The sequence below is a fragment of the Borostomias antarcticus genome (genome assembly GCF_949987555.1).
Source record: "Borostomias antarcticus genome assembly, chromosome: 11".
In the NCBI taxonomy this organism is placed as follows: domain Eukaryota; kingdom Metazoa; phylum Chordata; class Actinopteri; order Stomiiformes; family Stomiidae; genus Borostomias; species Borostomias antarcticus.
In genome coordinates, this window is record NC_140244.1 from 5,530,354 (window position 1) to 5,547,853 (window position 17,500).

At 46.2% G+C, this 17,500-nt stretch overlaps 1 protein-coding gene across 2 annotated transcripts in view; it reads right to left on the reverse strand.

Moving 5' to 3' along the window:
• cpne5b (copine Vb) overlaps window positions 1-17,500 on the reverse strand; it is a gene marked incomplete at its 3' end in the record, with an annotated part of 160,554 nt that overhangs the window by 92,515 nt on the left and 50,539 nt on the right. For both annotated transcript variants that reach the window (XM_084445636.1, XM_084445635.1), the window contains exons 5-6: window positions 17,410-17,449; window positions 16,306-16,382 (exon numbers count right to left, since the gene is read on the reverse strand). In XM_084445636.1, coding sequence (XP_084301762.1) covers window positions 16,306-16,382; window positions 17,410-17,449 — 117 coding nt within the window. The remainder of the gene's footprint in view (window positions 1-16,305; window positions 16,383-17,409; window positions 17,450-17,500) is intronic.

A 17,500-nucleotide genomic window follows, 5' to 3' on the forward strand; every position in this document is an offset into this window, starting at 1 on the left:
CCCCACTAAACCAGCCCCCCACTAAACCAGCCTCCCACTAAACCAGCCCCACACTAAACCAGCCCTCCAATAAACCAGCCCTCCAATAAACCAGCCCCCCACTAAACCAGCCTCTCACTAAACCAGCCCTCCAATAAACCAGCCCCCCACTAAACCAGCCTCCCACTAAACCAGCCTCCCACTAAACCAGCCTCTCACTAAACCAGCCTCTCACTAAACCAGCCTCCCAGCCCTCCAATAAACCAGCCCCCCACTTAACCAGCCTCCCACTAAACCAGCCCCCCACTAAACCAGCCCCCCACTAAACCAGCCTCCCACTAAACCAGCTCCCCAATAAACCAGCCCCCCACTAAACCAGCCTCCCACTAAACCAACTCCCCACTAAACCAGCCTCCCACTAAACCAGCCCACCACTAAGGCCTCTAAGGCTGCTGGATCCATCCCCCATTTCACTTCACACAGCAGACGCACACGGCTCTCTCCCCCCCCCCCCCCCACCCCCCCCTGACTGTCACTTCCCTCACTCGACCCCGCCCCCCCACAACTGTCACTTCCTCTCACTATGTCTACGTCTTCTCACAGTCAGACAGGAGAAACGCTGGAGGTGGACAGGTTCTTGTTTTGTTCCTCTCTCTCTCTCTCTATCTCTCCTTTTCTCTTTCTCTCCCGTCTTCTCTCTCTCTCCCCCTCTCTCCTTCTCTCCATCTCTTTCTCCCACTCGACCCCCCCCCCTCTCTCTCTCAATTCAATTTCAATTGAATGGGCTTTGTTGGCATGAAAGAGCAAATATTTATATTGACAAAGAATCAGTGGAATTACAGAAATAATTCTATATACACATACACATCCCAATACACAAATACATGTATATACACATATGCAACTACATTACACAGGTATAGAGCTGCAGTTTGCACCTGAACCCTTTCACACATACCTATAGATACAGATACAGTATTCAGAATACGTATTCAGTATTCAGATTATTGAATGTATAGGAAGCACATGTTTTATACTTTCTATAAATTCAATATTCAGAAATTGTGCATTCTAATATTCCCTCTCTCTCTCTCTCTCTCCCTCCCTCTCCCACTATTCCTCAGTCTCTCTTTCTCTCTCCCTCTCCTTCTCTCTTTCTTTCTCTTCCTCTCCCTCCCTCTCTCTCTCCTTCTTTCTCTTCCTCTCTCTCCTCTCTCTCCCTTCTCTCTCACACCCTCTCTCTCCCCCTCTCTCCCTCTCTCTCTCTCCTTCTTTCTCTCTCTCTCCCTCTCTCTCTCTCCTTCTTTCTCTCTCTCTCCCTCCTCTCTCTCTCCCTCCTCTCTCTATGCTCGTTCCGCCCTCCTCTCTGCGGTTCTAATCAGAAGCTCCTCAAGCCAGATTCTAATCCTCCACCAGCTCCACCAATCACCTCTTATAGAGCCCAGGAGACACACACACACACACACACACACACACACCCACAAACACAATGATGTAGAAATTAAAGCAGCAGGCTGTGATCTCTGCAGTGCCACCGGCTGGTGACAAACTACCTCGGTAACGCCACCGCCACCGCGGGCAGAGTGGATCTGGGCCCACCCCAAGAGAACCACCGGTCATCCATCAGTCCACCACTTAAACAGGCTGAGAGGGAGCGGACAGAGGGGAGGGAGGAGGAGGAGGAGGAGGGGGGGAAGGAGACGCCTCTGGTGGTGATTAAAGCCCCGGTCATCACTCTCCTCCGCTGCTAGGACCAGAAACACGCGGTAGTTATAGTCCCCTGGATCACACACGCACAAACACACGCACGCACACACACACGGCGCGTACACGCACACCTGCAGTACACTGTGCACATACACACACGCACATGCATACTCGCGCAAACGCACACACAGGCGCGCGCGCAAGCACGCGCAAACACAAACATGCACACACACACACCTATACACACACACGCACGCACCTACATACACACGCAAACAAACACACACACACACACAAACACTAGTTTCACCCAGAGCCATAGACTTTGGCCAAGTTGGTTTGCAAGATAATGGTAAATGGTAAATGGACTGCACTTACATTTTTTATCCCAAGCGCTCTACAATGAAGGCCTCTCATTCACCCATCCACACACACCGTTGGCGGTAGCTGCCATGCAAGGTGCTAACCTGCTCATTGGGAGCAATTTGGAGTTCAGCGTCTTTGCTAAAAGGACACTTCGACGTGTGGACAGGAGGAGGCGGGACTCGAACCGCCGACCCTGCAGTCATTGGACGCTCTACCTCCAGAGCCACAACCGCCCGAATCTCCCAGTTAAGGCCGTTTCAGACGAGGAGCGATATCCGCGCATTGTAATTCATTTTCAATGAGAGAGGCGGGCGGACAATTTGGGAGCCGCGGACAATCTGGGGCGGAGCGGCAAGCAGGCGCGAGAACGCAGGCGGAATATCGCTCCCCGTCTGAAACGGCCATTACACTCCGCGGAGATAAGGAGCCAAGAAATCTGTTGCGACGACAAGAGAACGACAATAACGGTGGATCTAATTCTATGACCTGCCCTTCTTTGGTTCATGGATGTGCATGTGTCACTCTGTCTAATTCTATCCCACGTTATATAATCAGCCTCTTTTTTTGTGTGAGAAGTGTTTATATCTGCGTCATATCAGCCTGTGTTTAATAGGAAGTTGCTGCGGAGGCTTTGTGAAACTTTCTGTGTCAGACGTCCACAGAGGACGAGCAGAGCAGGGACAGGGAGACCTGCCACCAACCCTCTTTAGGCTGGCGTTGACAAGCAGCCTGGTGGAGGAGAGAGACATGAGACAGCTTTATCAACAAGCAACAAGACATCCTTCTGTCTCTGATGGGACGCTGTGCCGGAGGGGTGTGTGTGTGTGTGTGTGTGTGTGTGTGTGTGTGTGTGTTATGACTCAGTGCGGAGGTCCCTCTTTACCTGCGGGGGTGGTGTGTGTGCTTCTGGCAGGGTGTGTGTCTGTAGTTGTGTTTCCATCAGCCTATTTAGATGCGCATCTACAGTAGAAGTATCACATCGGAAAATGATGACGGAAACGGAAAAATTCGAATTAAAATCCCCTGATTCGCACAAACAAAAATACGCTCGCTATGGCCGGGTTTTGGCTGATTCGAAAAAGTGTTGATTCGCAAAACGGGGGATGGAAACAGTTTTATTCAAATTAAGTCTGACGTAGCGCACTTGCACACACGTGACCAATCAACTGTTTCCGCTCGCGGCGTTTTCCCACAAGCCAACAACATGGCGGAAAGCAGCCCGAGATTTGTACATTTGTACAATGTACATTCAAAATTTGTCTTCACGAGCACAATATGTCAGGCATTTCAATACAACACAAATACAATACAAATACACAACATAAAACATTGTATTCTCTATAGATATCATTTAATTCCGATCAGTTACACAAGTCATCCTTCTGCAATCACCAACTCGTCTCAGGAATCATCTTCTCTGGGTAGGAAAGCAAAATGTTCACACGACAGACGTGCGCTCCTTTCGTCAACAATATTGCATGGTGCGTTTGTTTTGATGCCGGCGACAGCATGCGAGACTTGTTTCTGGTTCTGCGGTCAGGTAATCTCGCAACTCGTGCGAGTTCGTAGTGTAGTTTTCACGCTCCAAACATTTAATGGAAACACACATGATTCGTATTTCTTATAATGCGCATTTCCCAAAGATTCAAATCACTTTTAGATGGAAACGAGGTTTGTGTCTGTCTGTCTGTGTGTGTGTGTGTGTGTGTGTGTGTGTGTGTGTGTGTGTGTGTGCCTCTGCCAATGTAAACCTGCAAATCCAGCCCACACTTCTTATCTTTCACCTTCCCTTACTTGGAGGACTTGCTCTGTGTGTGTACTGTATGTGTGTGTGTGTGTGTATGTTCCTGTATAGATGTGTGTGGTTGTGTGTTGGAGGGGAGGTGCACTTGGAATGAAAATCAAAGGTAAATGAGTCTTAAAGTGTCCTGAAGCGCCAGCATCTGTTGTTGCTTGGCGTCTCGTCAAACACTCAATTCCCAACCGCTCTTCCTGGACATGGGGGGGTGGGGGGGTGGGGGGGCTTATGTTTACAGCCCTTCTTCCAAAAACATCAAAGGATCATGCGATAACGCTCTCCAGGCTACGGAATCCTAGGGAATCCAAACCGACACAAAGCCCCAGCCCACCCCTTTCTACCGCTAAAAACAAATATGCGGTTCTTATCGCGGCAAAATGTCAGCCGAGGAAGTGTGTCCACACGTACGAGCGTTCACGTGCATCTGCATATCGCTGACCGGTAACCACACGGCACAGGGGGGGGCGGAGCCCGCTGCTACTGAGGGTCGGAAATAGCCGGTAGCCATACCAACAGAGAGAGATGTGCAGTGTGCTGACAGGAGAGAGAGAGAGAGAGAGAGAGGGAGAGAGAGAGAGAGAGAGACAGGAGGGGGACGAGGAACACACTGAGACTGGAATAGACGAGAGAGGAGGGGCGGGGATGCAGAAAGAGAGAGAGAAAAAAGAGAGAGAGAAGAAATAAGAAATAAAGAGATGCAATATCTCAAGATAACTGAAAAAAAAAAATAGATACAACAAATGACTTCTCGCTGCAGCACATGGATCCCGGACCACGCAGACAACCCACACCTCATTGGAAGTCCCTAGCGCCGCGCCGAGAGGCCAACGGCGGGTTTAAGCCTCTTGGGATTGGAGGAAAACAACATAATACACTGTTTGAAAAGCCCCAGCCAAAGTCAAAGTCAGGTTAAATTTGGAGTTTCGGGGGGGAAATGAGACCGGAGTCGCGATCGAACTCTGGCAACTGCGGCCGTCTCGGGTTGAGAACGTGATCTCTGGAGCCGAGGTTCTGAAGAAAGGAGTGGTTGTAAAGGTTAGACAAAGGCCCAGCCCGGTGCTTCCCATGCCGGCCGGGAAGCGTCTCTTCATCATAGTACCGACATCTCAAGCAAAATCCAATATCCTTTCTCTGCCCATGCGAACCCCGTTTTATTTTCTCACATTAGACAAAGCGAAAGCAATATCAGCCAAACAGGCAGCGACACTACTTGAGGGGAAATAAATCTCAACCATTGCTCTTTTCTTTCAAGTGGAAAAGAAAGTGGGCATGCCAGTACCACCCAGGCCAGGGGAAACAACCTCCTCCTCTCGGTGAAAAGTAATTTATGCAGCTTATTTCAGATAAAGGTCTCCTCCTACACCTTCTCTTCGCTACGCTTCTCTGCATTAAATTGCCAGTGGCATTTGTGGACTGTCTCCCAACACTAACGTTGCTTGTACTGTAGCTTGATCACGGTCAACGATCCAAATGCAGATCTCGAAGAACGCGTGCTTTTCTGCGGTTCCGAGTCGGTGCGGGGGAACGTTTGGCCGGTCGGGCTCTCCGACGGTACGCTGGCTCCACCCTCTTCCTCTTCTCCGGCCCAGGGGAGCGCTCGGTCAGCCCAGCGTTTAGCGTTGAACAGACGTACCGCCGTTAAACACTCGCGTCTGCGCTCGCTGGAACGCGGTAGAACTGTGACAGGCGCGTTCTGCTTGGACGAACTCGGCGCTAGTGGGGCTTTATTAAAGGGGAAGACGCCGCGCAGAGAAGAATGTGTGGAGGGTATCGCTGATCTGATACGTTGTCATTAGCATCATTAGCGTCATTAGCATTAGCATCACAACATGCTATCAGTGGCCAGGGGCACTGAGCACCAGAACTGAACTATTCAATGCCTTACACCTCTACAGTATCCTAAGCAGGTACGGTATCCTAACGTCTTGAATTTTCTCACCTAGACATTAGGGACGGGAATTGGCAGGGACCTCACGATTCGATTTTATCCCGATACTTAGGTGCCGATTCGATTTATATTGCAATTTTTGTAGCAATTGCGATTCTGTAATATTGCGATTCGATATGACGACTTATTGCGATTTTTTTTTTACCTGGCGAGTTATGAAAGCCGAATTTCTTCCAGATGTGCAATTTGAATTGTGGAGGTGCAGCATGAATCTTATCATTGTCGTCCGACATGTTTGCTGCTTCTTCTGACTAGTGTTGTCACGATACCAAAATTATAAATTTGATACGATACCTGCTAAAAGTATCTCGATAGGCTACTGATACTGAAACGATACCATGGCAAAAACCTAAAACATCAGGAAAAGTAGGCTTATGGAATAATACAATGTCAGGTGTAGCCTACTGGTCTGTGTTTGCTGTCTGCAGAGGCGGAGCAAGAATGTCAACTAAACTAAACTAAATAAATTACATATATATTTTATTTTATTCATTAAAGGAAAAAAATCTCTACTTTGTAAAATAATAAGCTTGGGATGCTACAATTATAAGCTGGAAGTGTCTGCTCTGCTCCACTAGTCTGACACTCAGATTGAATTGCCATTCAGATTCAGGGGCAGGAGCCAGGCTACTGTTCCTCTCCTTCACTCTGTCCTCACGCAGCAGAGCGGGTCACAGCCTCGCAGCACAGAGCAACGGTGTTCACGTTACGGCATGACGAGCTCCAGAGTTTACAGACTGCCTCATTGATGTTATGAGGTTCCCCAGCTATTAGCATGGGATTTAAATCCGAAATATTACCGAATAGGCGCTTTTGCTTTTGGAAATCCTCCACCACTGTCTAGAGTAACCATCAGCCCTTTCACAGGAACATGACTATGTTCCCCGGGTCCTATGTTCCCCAGATTCTATGCTCCCCGGGTCCTATGTTCCCCCCGAAAAAGGGTCCTATGTTCCCCCCGAAATGCTAAAGAAAAACGTGATTATGCCATCGCATGTTAATGCTAAAAGGGGCAGATTATGCACCTATTTTAGAAAGGTTGCATTTTCACCACAATAATCGCAGCATGGCGATTTAAAAATCATCACACACAAAAATCACGATTTGTAACAGAATCGATTTTGTCTCCCATCCCTACTAGACATCTAGCTAACTAGCCCATATGAAGCATGTTGTCTAGCCTGTCCAATAAAGGCGACTGCGGGTCACTGAGCTGCACCAGGCTCCTCTAGAAGAAGACCGGCCAATTCCTATTCCCACAGGACAGCCCAATGGCACACTGACAACACAGAGCACTGGAGCATGGAGAGAGAAGAAAATGAGACAGAGAACGAGAGAGAGACAGAGAGAGAGAGAGAGAGACGGAGAGAGAGAGAATGAGAGGAAGAAAGAAAGAACAGGAAAATAAATAATTCATGGACTCTGAGTAGTGAATACTATTAAGGGTGTAGCAACTGTGTAGGCTACATTTCAATGACCTTTTTCCTAACCCTATTCTGTCTGGACTTCTTTTCCATCTCGCTGGTCATTGAACGAGATCATGGTCATCATGATAATAATCATCAGAGCAGTGATCGTTCTAACCTCTGTGCTCAAGAGGTTTCATGTTCATTTCATTTCATTTCAAACCTTTATTTTAGCTCGTAAGGCATTGAGGTTTACCTTCCATTGAGGTACAGTGACTTGTAGAGCTTATATAAAAACAACGACACAGAAATCCACAAATACATTCAATAAACAAAATAAATATAAATAAACCACAAAAGTCAGTTAGAACGGCTACAAGTTGAGACAGTGGTCGGAAATCATACAGTAGGGATCTCAACGCACTGTCTGAGGCATTCCACATGGAGGGGGGGGGAGACTTAAGTTTTGCCAGTGTCACCGTCTGTCAGTCAGTCAGTCAGTCAGTCAGAACTCACCACAAGAGGGGTGCCTTTCCAATGCATTTTTCCATTGAGAAGTATATTTAGATTTTTACATCAAAAACTATGCTTGGTGTCTCAGTATAGTCTCAGACAAGTTAACTCGGGAAACCATGTACTTTCTACATCCGCAAAAAGTAGAGCTTGAGGTGTTAAGTAGCACTAGAGATGTCTGTATTTCATTACAGAATATTACTGTGACATATGGTTGTTGTCAATCTCAGATAAAACGACATCTCCAGGCCCATCCTAGTGTTTACTCAACTGTGGTCTCCTATTGTGTCATTGTTTTTGCAGAACCTGGTCATATCAATCTGCTGTACAATGTGTTGAACTTTTAACCTGTTCGTTCACCATTGTTGATGATGCATCCCAATGAGGCCTGGAGATGTCGTTTTATCTACCCCCTAGAGAGGTTATCCTGCCATAAACCATGAAATGCCCAGGGCAGGGGTCTGTTCTGACATGCTTCAAAGGATGAGGACACCAGGCACACAGAGGTCAGTAGGTTGAAACAGGATGGCCAGGCCAGTAAAGAATAGCTGAAAATCATCTCTCTGCTTAAGCCCTCAAATTTTAATCACAATGGTGAAATGCTGCAGGACTGATAAGTGCTAAGAGCTCCCAACTGTACTTTTAAATTGGGCAATTGATGGAAGAACCTCCAACTGCAGAGTAAGTTGAAGGACATTCCATGTGTTTGAAGCATCAAATTAAAATGCAGTTTTTCTAAGTTCAGTGAAAGCTCGAGGGAAAGAGTCCAAAATGTAATTCTAGAAAGAGTCCAACTGTTTAAGATTTGAGGCAGCAGTGTGTCTATAAATTATATCACCGTAGTCAAAATTGATGAGAAGACTGCTTCAACAATCCTCTTCCTACTAATCAAAGGAAATCTAGATCTGTTTCTGTACAGGAATCCAATTTTCTGTCCCATCGTAGCAGCTACACTAGGTTGTCCACATGGAACTTAAATTAAAAGTTTTCATCGAGCCACAAGGCAAGATATTTATACTCAGTTACTCTCTCAATGCAAGCAACACTTCTAGCAGTAGATATATGCATTTCATCATAATCAATATGTCTGGCTCTCAAGAACAATATAAATGTAGTTTTACTAGCATTAAGAACAAATTTAAGATGAATAAAAGCTTCCTGAAGAGCATTAAAGGACAATGCTCGTTTTTGATAACCTGGACCTTATTTACGACATATTATAAGACGTTTGACTCACCGAGATCACTTTGGTGTAGTTCGGAGGCATGTAGAAGAAATTTAAAATCCAGCGCGAGCCAGTATATCCATGTAATGGCGGTGGTCGGGGCACTTAGAATGCAGTTTCTAAAAATCTATTTTCTGTGCTCTATGTAAGCACAACTAGCGATTCATCAAGACAGATTGATGAAAACAACCGTTTCGCGGTAGAAAATAGATTTTTAGAAACTGCATTCTAAGTGCCCCGACCACCACCATTACATGGATATACTGGCTCGCGCTGGATTTTAAATTTCTTCTACATGCCTCCGAACTACACCAAAGTGATCTCGGTGAGTCAAACGTCTTATAATATGTCGTAAATAAGGTCCAGGTTGTCAAAAACGAGCATTGTCCTTTAAAAGAAAGCAGTGAGTTCTCAGTGGCCACTTGAACAGTGTCAGCAATGTAGTACACAATAGTATCATCAGCATACAAATGGGCCTGACAACCGGTTAAAGAAGAAACAATATCATCAATATAAATGGTAAAAAGATGCACTTGTGAGTTCTAGCGAGTAGAACACTGAATATCTAATTTAAATGCTAAAATTACTAAATCGCTTTGGATAAAAGTGTCTGCTAAATGATTACTGTAACATGAGGTAAATGTAATGTTCAAAAGGGCCTATTCTTTTACACTGTGTTACAGAGATGTCCTGGCACACAACATGAAAGTCTTTACTGAGACTACTGTCAGATTTTTTTTATTTTTAATGTTTCATACCATCGTCAGTACCAGACCAGTGTCATTTAACACCGAAAAAATCCCCAACTAGCAACTAACAACTTTGCGTTGCCCTAATGGTACTATAGACATGTCCTACTTAAAATAGTTCTGTAGCCTCATGAGAACATTCCTAATCTCGCCTGCTCACATTGTTTCACTCTGCACATCAGTCTGGCAAAGCTTGATAGAGATCCGTTTGTGTCCGATCAGAAAACAACCGGCCAATCAACGTTCTTTGAGGAAACACTAGCAGTTACACCGGGCGTGGTTTAGGTGTGACGACAGTGAGAAGCAACTTTTTGTTCCAAAACGACAATGGCGGAGGTTAGCATAGATGCTGTTATAGCATCAGTTATATCTGAGCTGGAGAGTATCTCTTCATTGAAAGAAAAGAATGCAGCGAACGACTGAACAGCCGATGGATTCAACTGTCAGCCACGCCTCATTCACTGCAAACACCAACAATTCTGGTTTCCAGTTTAAACTGATAACGTAGCTTGTAGCTTCTGGTCAGGCATACAGTGCCAGCTTGTTAGCTAACTCCAAGTAGCAATGCTTATCGAATCAATAGAATAATGTGAAACACTCCCCTTTTCTCCTCTAAAGTGTGTGTGTGTGTATGTCTATGTGTGTTGGAGACAGAGGTGAATAAGTTCTTGTGTAGTTCTCAACTATGGCTTCTGCAGCTAAGCAGGGAATAATTGACATTACCTAGCAATGAAACAACAAAACTACTTCTGCATCCGCCTCCCCCTAACAACCCAGCATCAACGTCATTATTTCTCTCACACACAGAGAGGCACCCGTGTGAGGTAAAGGGAAGTACCGGTTCTCTATATCTCACCCTGTACAAAGGATTAACAGCAGTAGGTCGCTATTGTGAGCTAATGAAGTGCGCTATTGAAGCATTTTCAATTTTCTATCCAAGGAGACACCATGTTTTTTTAATCGTATCGCACTAATCATATTTATAGGAATTCGAAACAAAGCCTAAATTGCAGGTTCATTTGATGTTGGTGCTTGACACCTTCATGTTTCCCTGGGCTCTAATTTGGGTGTATTGCATGATGCACAACCACCTTAGCCCACTAAGCTAAAGACTAGAGAATATCTTACGTTTTGAAACATACAATAATGCAAGTGTCACCAAACCACCTCCATAAAACCTATTTTTCTTTGTCTTTTAATATTCAAATATTCAAACGGTACGGATAGGTTGGGACTCACTCATATACAGTATATAGCAATATATCCATCCACACCCATGGCTACTAATCAAAAGTCTATCTGTCTGAAGAATATCTCGCTCCCTGCTTCTGTAAATAGAGACGCAGAGAGAGTCTATTCTCATCCATGATTTATGTATACAGAGCCAGCGACAGACTGCCAAGAAATATCCCTGGTTGTTTGATGTCAAGATGAAACAAACGTTATAACACAAACGGCTGTTTTCTAGTCCTCTCTCTCTCTCTCTCTCATCTGCCAGATCTACGGTATATTATGGCGTGTAGTTAGTCAAGTGTTTATTATGAAGTGTGTGGGGGCCTTTGTGGGGAAGAGACCTAATTTCCCCTTTTCTAATCTTGATCTGTAACCATAACAACAGAGAGTGTGTGAATGTTCATTGACCCTTTCTATCTTGGTGTCCAAACCAGCGATACTGATCTAGTGTTAAATAATAAAAGGGCTTTGGCGTTTTGATGCCTTAGTGTTGGTCTTCTGATTGTGTCTCCAAATCAAAGACAGTCGGTTGGAGCGAAACCGGGATCATTAAAGACACCCAGGACCGCAAGGAGGATCCTGAAAGACCCCAGCCACCCAGGAAATGGACTGTTCTCTCTGCTACGGTCAGGGAAGAGATACAGCACTCACATGGAGAGCTCAGTAAGAGCTTCTTCCCACAGGCCATCCTGCTCCTGAATGACTCATCTAACAGCCCCGCCCCCAGGATTTATTTATTACAGCTATAGCAGGTACACAACTCAGGTGGGGTATCTCCCGGGCCCTCAGGTGGGGTATCTCCCGGGCCCTCAGGTGGGGTATTTCCCGGGCCTTTCTGTGTGGAGTTTGCATGTTCTCCTCGTGTTTGCAAGGGTGTCCCCCATAAAGAACCCAATACGAAAAACATACAGGAGAACAGATCGCTAACGCTGTCCGTCCCTGAGGAAGACGGACAGGAGCGCTGTGATTGGTCCCCGGGCGCGTCCCCTGCACGCTGCCTACTGTCTGCTTCTGGCTGCCCTTGGTGGACAGACAACAGGATGGGTTAAGAGCAGAAGAAGCACTTCAGCGGTGACCCTAATGCGTGTGTGTGTGTGTGTGTGTGTGTGTGTGTGTGTGTGTGTGTGTGTGTGTGTGCGTGAATGCGAGTGTGTGTTTCCTGAGTCGCCCATTACACTATACCTGCCTGCCATATGACAAATAAAGAATTATTCTCCTTCTTACATTTCTTTATACTGTATTCTATATTGTATTGTATATTATATCGATACTTGCACCTTGCGTACTTTGTTTCTTCATTTTCTTTGATGTCCCTTGTATGTGGCTGGTGTAACAGTGTGATTTCCCCGCAAGCATTAATAAAGTACTGTACCTACCCTTCTACCGACAGTACCTTTACTGTAGATAGAGTTGAAAAAACTGTCATTGTGGCTTCATAGTTTCCAAGTCAATGACATTCTACTTGACATAAGTAAATTTTTTTTGTTGTCCAGCCATATATATTGTAGTTAGGACATTGAAAATTAGCCAATTCTTTGTTCATTCATGGATTTATCAACATAAAAATCGCATTTAAACTTGACATTTGACCCTTATTCGGAAGTTACTGTACTCTGTAAAATAATAAGGCATCATGTCAAGGCAAAAGGCAGTAACTTCCATGTGATCTACTGTATGAATCAGCTGCTGATCACTACACAATCAGTATATGATAATAATGACAACACCTACATAAAATCTAGAGATCATGGCACAATTAGGCTTAATGTACTGTAATATAAAGATAAATATAATACTGTATATACATGTAGTATGATGCAGAGCAAAAGAAAGGCAGAGTACCTTAACTCAACTCAACTAGTGTTTCAGAGTGCTGTAAAGCCCAAAAACAAGACAGTTGACTCAAGATATTTGTTCACATGATGACGTAGATACAGCACTTAATGTTCCAAAAATAACAATAACTAATTTCTGACCCAAAATCATGTTAAGGCCTTTGTAGGACAGTATTGGACCCAAAATAGCAGCCAGATTGCAAACCAAGATGGCAAACGTCTATGGCTCTAGGTGAAACTAGTGTGTGTGTGTGTGTGTGTGTGTGTGTGTGTGTGTGTGTGTGTGTGTGTGTGTGTGTGTGTGTGTGTGTGCGTGCATGCGTGTGTGTGTGTGTGTGTGTGTGTGTGTGTGCGTGCAATAAAATAATCAGTGACAAAAACGGTTTAATTACAAAGACGACCGCAAAGTATCTGGAGAAAACCCCGGAGGGGACAGACTTTCAAGCAATTAAAACTACTCAGAGTTAATGACTTCCTGTAATCACTCTGCCTCCATTATGTCTGTCCTCTCTCAGGACTGTCGCACACGAGGACGCCGTGACAGCGCAAATCTACCGCGGCAAGGAGCCGGTCCCCTGTGACCTGTCTTCACACGGTCAACCTGTTTACCTCACAACTCACACACCCCTCTGACCAGGCACCACGCGGTCAGCCTGTCCACCTCACAACTCACACACCCCTCTGACCAGGCACCACGCGGTCAGCCTGTCCACCTCACAACTCACACACCCCTCTGACCAGGCACCACGCGGTCAGCCTGTCCACCTCACAACTCACACACCCCTCTGACCAGGCACCACGCGGTCAGCCTGTCCACCTCACAACTCACACACCCCTCTGACCAGGCACCACGCGGTCAGCCTGGCTCTGTTGCTATCTCCATCAATCCCTCCACCTGCTCGCCTACCCTCCCCCCTCTCCATATCTTTCTTTCTTTCTTTCTTTCTTTCTTTCTTTCTTTCTCTCTCCATCTTTCTTTCTCCCCTCTCTTGATCTTTCTCTCTCTCTCTCCATCTCTCTCTCCGTCTCTCTCTCTTTGATAGAAAAAGAGAAAAACCTTCTTTGATAAGAAACACAATGGCTGCCTCCTAATTCAATGAACTCTAATTTCCTGATGATTAAAGGAAATACAAAAGAGGAGAGGGGATGAAAAATAAATATGCAGGCTTTTGTGTGCCTGAGGTGTAGTGGTCTGTGTGTGTGTGTGTGTGCGTGTGTGTGCGTGTGTGCGTGCGTGTGTGCGTGCGTATGTGTGTGTGTGTGTATGTGCTTGTAAAACTAGCCCAGATGTCCCCACAATGATAGTGAAACAAGAAAAATTGTCCTTGTGGGGCCATTTTCATGGGCCCCATGAGGTAAGGGTTACTTTTAGGGTCAAAGGTTAGTGTTTAGGGCTTGGGTTACAATTATGGTTATGGTTAAGGGTTAGGGTTAAGGTTAGAGTATGTTATGTTTATGTGTGTGTGTGTGTGTGTGTGTGTGTGTGTGTGTGTGTGTGTGTGTGTGTGCGAGCGCGTGTTTGCATGCTCTTGTGTCTGTTTCTCCGAGATAAGAGAGGTAGGTGTACTGTAGAATGAGAAATGAGAAGTTTATCTTGAGATTTGTGACACTATACTCTACTAAACATTGTTCTAGGTTGTTTATTCTATCCTGGAGCTGTTTAAGCTTCATTCTTAATTGGTTTCAATGCTTTTAAAATAAACATCTCCTTGAAATACCAATGCAGCACCAGCCTCACGCCAACAAGGGAGAGAAGTACTGACTCTCCCTCTCTGACTCTCCCCTCTGATTCTCCTCTCTGACTCTCCCCTCTGACTCTCTCTCCTCTGACTCTCCCCTCTGACTCTCTCCCCCTCTGACTCTCTCCCCTCTGACTCTCTCCCCTCTGACTCTCTCTCCCCTCTGACTCTCTCCCCTCTGACTCTCTCCCCTCTGACTCTCTCTCCTCTGACTCTCCCCTCTGACTCCCCCCTCTGACTCTCCCCCCTCTGACTCTCCCCCCTCTGACTCTCCCCCCTCTGACTCTCCCCCCTCTGACTCTCCCCCCTCTGACTCTCCCCCCTCTGACTCTCCCCCCTCTGACTCTCTCCCCTCTGACTCTCTCCCCTCTGACTCTCTCCCCTCTGACTCTCTCTCCTCTGACTCTCTCCCCTCTGACTCCCCCCTCTGACTCTCTCCCCTCTGACTCTCCCCCCTCTGACTCCCCCCTCTGACTCTCTCCCCTCTGACTCTCTCTCCTCTGACTCCCCCCTCTGACTCTCTCTCCTCTGACTCCCCCCTCTGACTCCCCCCTCTGACTCTCTCCCCTCTGACTCCCCCCTCTGACTCTCCCCTCTGACTCTCTCCCCTCTGACTCCCCCCTCTGACTCCCCCCTCTGACTCTCTCCCCTCTGACTCCCCCCTCTGACTCTATCCTTCTCTGACTGCAATAAAACTGATTATGATTCTGAAGGTGTGAAAATAAATATTAGGCTCTTATGTAGTGGCAGTCATTGCATGTCACCGATGCCATCTCAGTTTTCAAACCTTGCAGCAGCGAGTGACTATCGCGTCCTGCTGTGCGTCAGTGAAGTTGAGTGTAGCTAATGTTGGTGTCATACTAATCTGCTGTTTTAATCGCCTGAGAGTTGTACACTGGGGCTATTTTACTCACACGACACAAATGATTATATAAAGATGGGTAGTGTCACTCCAACCTCTGTATGCTAGCTCCCAAACGCTAGCTGTGTAGCATTGTGGTAATTGTGGTAATTGGACTGGACGGTTCGCCCTGTGGTGTAATTAGTATAATTATCTGCTGGAAACATCTGTTAGATGTGCCCTCCTCCTCCGGATTCTCTTCCTCTCCAATCATTCTGTCCGTCTTTCCTCTCCACTCATCTCTCTCTCTCTCTATCTCTCTCTCTCTCTCTCTTGGCTATTGTTCCCTTAGTTCCTCACCTAAATGTTGTCTCTTTCTCTCACACTCCGATACCCTCTCTCTCCCTCCCTCCCTCCCTCTTTCTCCCTCGTTCTCTCTCTCTCTCCCTCTTTCTCTCTCTACTAAATATAGCTCTTCTACAGTTCTCTCCCTGGTCCCTGTCTCCTCCATCTTGACAGTTCTCTCCGTAAGCAGGCTAAGCCCTGCAGGGATTATCTGTTCCATTTGTTCACTCCTACTCTGAGACAAACAGACTGCAGATGAAGCCAGACATGCGTCAGGGAGGCGCGCCTACACTACATGGATTCATATCACAGGTGCATATCAATTACATGGACCAATGGAATGCGAGAATCCTGTAAAGTACTGTACAGGATTTTAGTGAAATCAACCAATCGAAAGGCAGCTATACCTATTTTTTACACTTTTTTTTATTTTATTCGCCCAGGCAGAGCTGTCATTAGAGGAATAATAAAATTACAGTGCAGGTCCATCCACTGCAAGGCATGATTCTCAGTAAAGTGACATCGGTATCGATCGGTCACCGGGATGTAGCGGTCACAGTGTCACAATGTCAGATGTGTCAACCAATCACACGTCAGCTGGTGCAGTAGATAAGGACTCACCCAAGAGGCTTCTCCAACCGGCTGGCGGGAGAGCCGACAATCTCGCCCAGAGTGCAGAACACCTGACCCAGGAAGTCCTGAGAGGGGGAGAGAGAGAGAGAGAGAGAGGGGAGGGAGGGAGAGAGAGGAGGGCAGGGGAGCGAGAGAGAGAGAGAGAGAGAGAGAGAGAAAGGCTCAAGGTGGCGGAGGTACAGGTTAAAAATTGGGTTTTTTTAAGAGCGTGTTAACATGGTCAGAAAACGTGGTTAGAAGAAAAAGAGGAGTAGAAGAGGAGAAGGGGGGAGGGGTTGCGGTGAAAGGGGGAGGGGCTACGTGTGTTCGGTGTGAGAGAGCGCAGACGTACGCTGAGTTCGGAGAGCTTCCAGGAGGGTATAGGGCACAGCAGGCAGTGGGGTCAACAACAACGACAACAACAACAACATCATACTGTATACAGAACACCTTGCACCACTCAAACCAGGAAGTGGGGGAAGGAAGTCAAGAATTCGCCGTGTCATAATAGCTGTCAGTAAGGCTGAAAAAAGGGATGGGCAAATAAAATAAGAGAGAGTTTAGATTTGAATGGAGTTATTCAAACTGTGTGTATCCAAATACAGCAAATAATCTTGAGGTGGGATTATTTTGTTCTGAGCAAAAATGTTTTGCACAATGCTTAGATAATGAGCGGTAACAGATGAAGACAATTTTCCAATCTGACAAACGGAGGGACTAATAGTGGCCAAAAGCGTTGCATAATACTGTTATATGTGATCACTCCAATCCACTACCACAGTACACACGTATGAACAAGATGACAAAAAATTATTTACGTACTAGGTATTTGGATACAGAAAGAGTTCCTGGATTTGCATAAATCCATTATAGTAGTAGTAGCATGCAGCAGGCACAACCAATCAAACCCAGTCTTACTATCCCCTCAGACCAAAGCCATAGATGAACAGAAATTGGACACTGGCTGATAAGTAAATGTTAATGGCTGGTATGTCAGATCTGACGACCTCTGAGTGACACCATTTTCAGCCAATCGTAAGACGTATTGTTTGGAGCCATTGGCCAATCCCTGTTGATCTATGACTGTGGGTCCGAGTGGGCGTGGTCACTCACGTGTTTGGAGAGGTCTGGGCTCTTGGAGTCCACGTCGTACCTGGCGAAACACACACACATCAGCAATGAGAGAGCTACTAGTCAGATGCTC